Consider the following 1564-nt stretch of genomic DNA (forward strand, 5'->3'; position numbering starts at 1 on the left):
CTTTGCTTGCCTGCTTGCTGGTTGTGGCAGTGGTGGTGATGGTGATGGTGCTGGTGCTGGCTGGGGTTGGCTACTAGCGGCTGGTGTGTCCATGCTGTCAGCTGCGCCAGTCGGGGCCTAAAAACTGCGATCAGAGCTCGCGCGGGCGCGAGGCTGACTCCGGATGCAGCACATCGCACGCATGCCTCGCGTCATGCAGCTGTGCTACTGACCCCTGCATTCCCGTGCACCCATTTCGAGCATGCCCGCACGCGCGCACGCACACACGCACACACACACACACACACACACACACACACACACACACACACACACACACACGTTTCAAGGTGCGCGGCGTCCTGGAGGAGATGGGCCAGCTGACAGGGCTGGTGGGCAGCATCGAGTACGGCCTGGCTGAAGACAGGTGGGGGGCACGCGTGGCGGGGGCAATCCGCGATTGGGAAACCCCCTATCGCTTTTAAAAAGGCGATTGGCGGATCAGCATGGCTGTCGGATCGCGGGGCCGTCGCGTGTGGGCGGCGCGCCGCCGCCGCCGCCGCTCTCGGCGGTTGCGGTGTGTGGCGCGGTGCGATTGGCAGGTCTGTCCAGGGGCGGCGCGAGCGACGGCAGGCGCAGGCGCGAACCACTGAGCTCTATGCGTGCGTCGTCCGCGCCTGCGGCGCACCCGCACCTGAGCGCCCCTGCGTCATGAAAAGCCGTCTCTGAGCCCGTTTAGAGGCTCAAACCTCTCGGCTGCCTCATCACCACGGTTCCCGCCAAATTTCGATTTCGAACTCGCCAGGCTGGACGAGACCGGGGACCTGTGGGAGCCGGAGGAGGAGGACCCCACCGCGCAGCGCGAGTGCACGTCGCCCTTCCACCTGGCGCCATACATGGTGCGAGGCCGCGCGGGCCGGCGCGCCCGCCCGGCCGGCTCCCGCGGGACCGCGGCGCGGCGCTCGTCCCTGCCCGGCATGCTCGACCCCAAGGGGTTGCACGAGAGGGGGTGCCCCCCTCGCCCCTCGCCCCTTATCACGGCTCTAAGCCACCAACCCACTACAGCGCTCGGGCACAGCAGTCAAAGAAAACCTCTCACGCCCGCCGCACGCACCCCGGACCGGGCCCTTCGCTCCTGACTGATCGGCCCCTCGCCCCGCTGGAAAAAAAACCTCCCCAGGGCAAGTACGACGTCGACTACGCCAACGACATGGACGGCGTCAGGATGCAGGCGCGTGCCGCGCGGCGCAGCGCGCGCAGCTCGCGACGCTTCGGATGGCGTCACGTTTTGGGCGGCCTGCATGTCGTCGTTTTGGGCGGCCTGCATAACCTCGTTTTCGGGCGGCCTGCATGCGTCGGGGCAGCTGCCATGCCAACAAAACGCCAGGCCTGGCAGGGGTGGTTGCTGCCCCGGCCGAGCCGCCGCCACCGCCGCCCTCCTCACCCCCGTTTGCTGGGTCGATCTCCCCCTAGGGTTTCCCGTTCCCGCCCTCGTTCCACAACTGTCTCCGCAACGCCTCGCACCCCTCACTCCGCGCCTCACTCACCTCTGGTGTGCTTGAGCGGCGCCCCCCCCCCCCCCCCC

At 68.1% G+C, this 1564-nt stretch overlaps 1 protein-coding gene across 1 annotated transcript; it reads left to right on the plus strand.

The window, feature by feature from the left end:
- Positions 1-350: 350 nt before the first annotated feature.
- Positions 351-1452, plus strand: MNEG_13107 (hypothetical protein; the record flags this gene model as incomplete). The annotated part of the gene is made up of 4 exons (XM_014038421.1): positions 351-406; positions 785-878; positions 1160-1214; positions 1367-1452. 4 exons carry the CDS (start codon positions 351-353, stop codon positions 1450-1452), a joined length of 291 nt encoding a protein of 96 aa, XP_013893875.1.
- Between the last annotated feature and the right edge of the window lie 112 nt (positions 1453-1564).

This window comes from Monoraphidium neglectum (assembly GCF_000611645.1).
Source record: "Monoraphidium neglectum strain SAG 48.87 unplaced genomic scaffold scaffold03628, whole genome shotgun sequence".
Lineage (NCBI taxonomy): Eukaryota > Viridiplantae > Chlorophyta > Chlorophyceae > Sphaeropleales > Selenastraceae > Monoraphidium > Monoraphidium neglectum.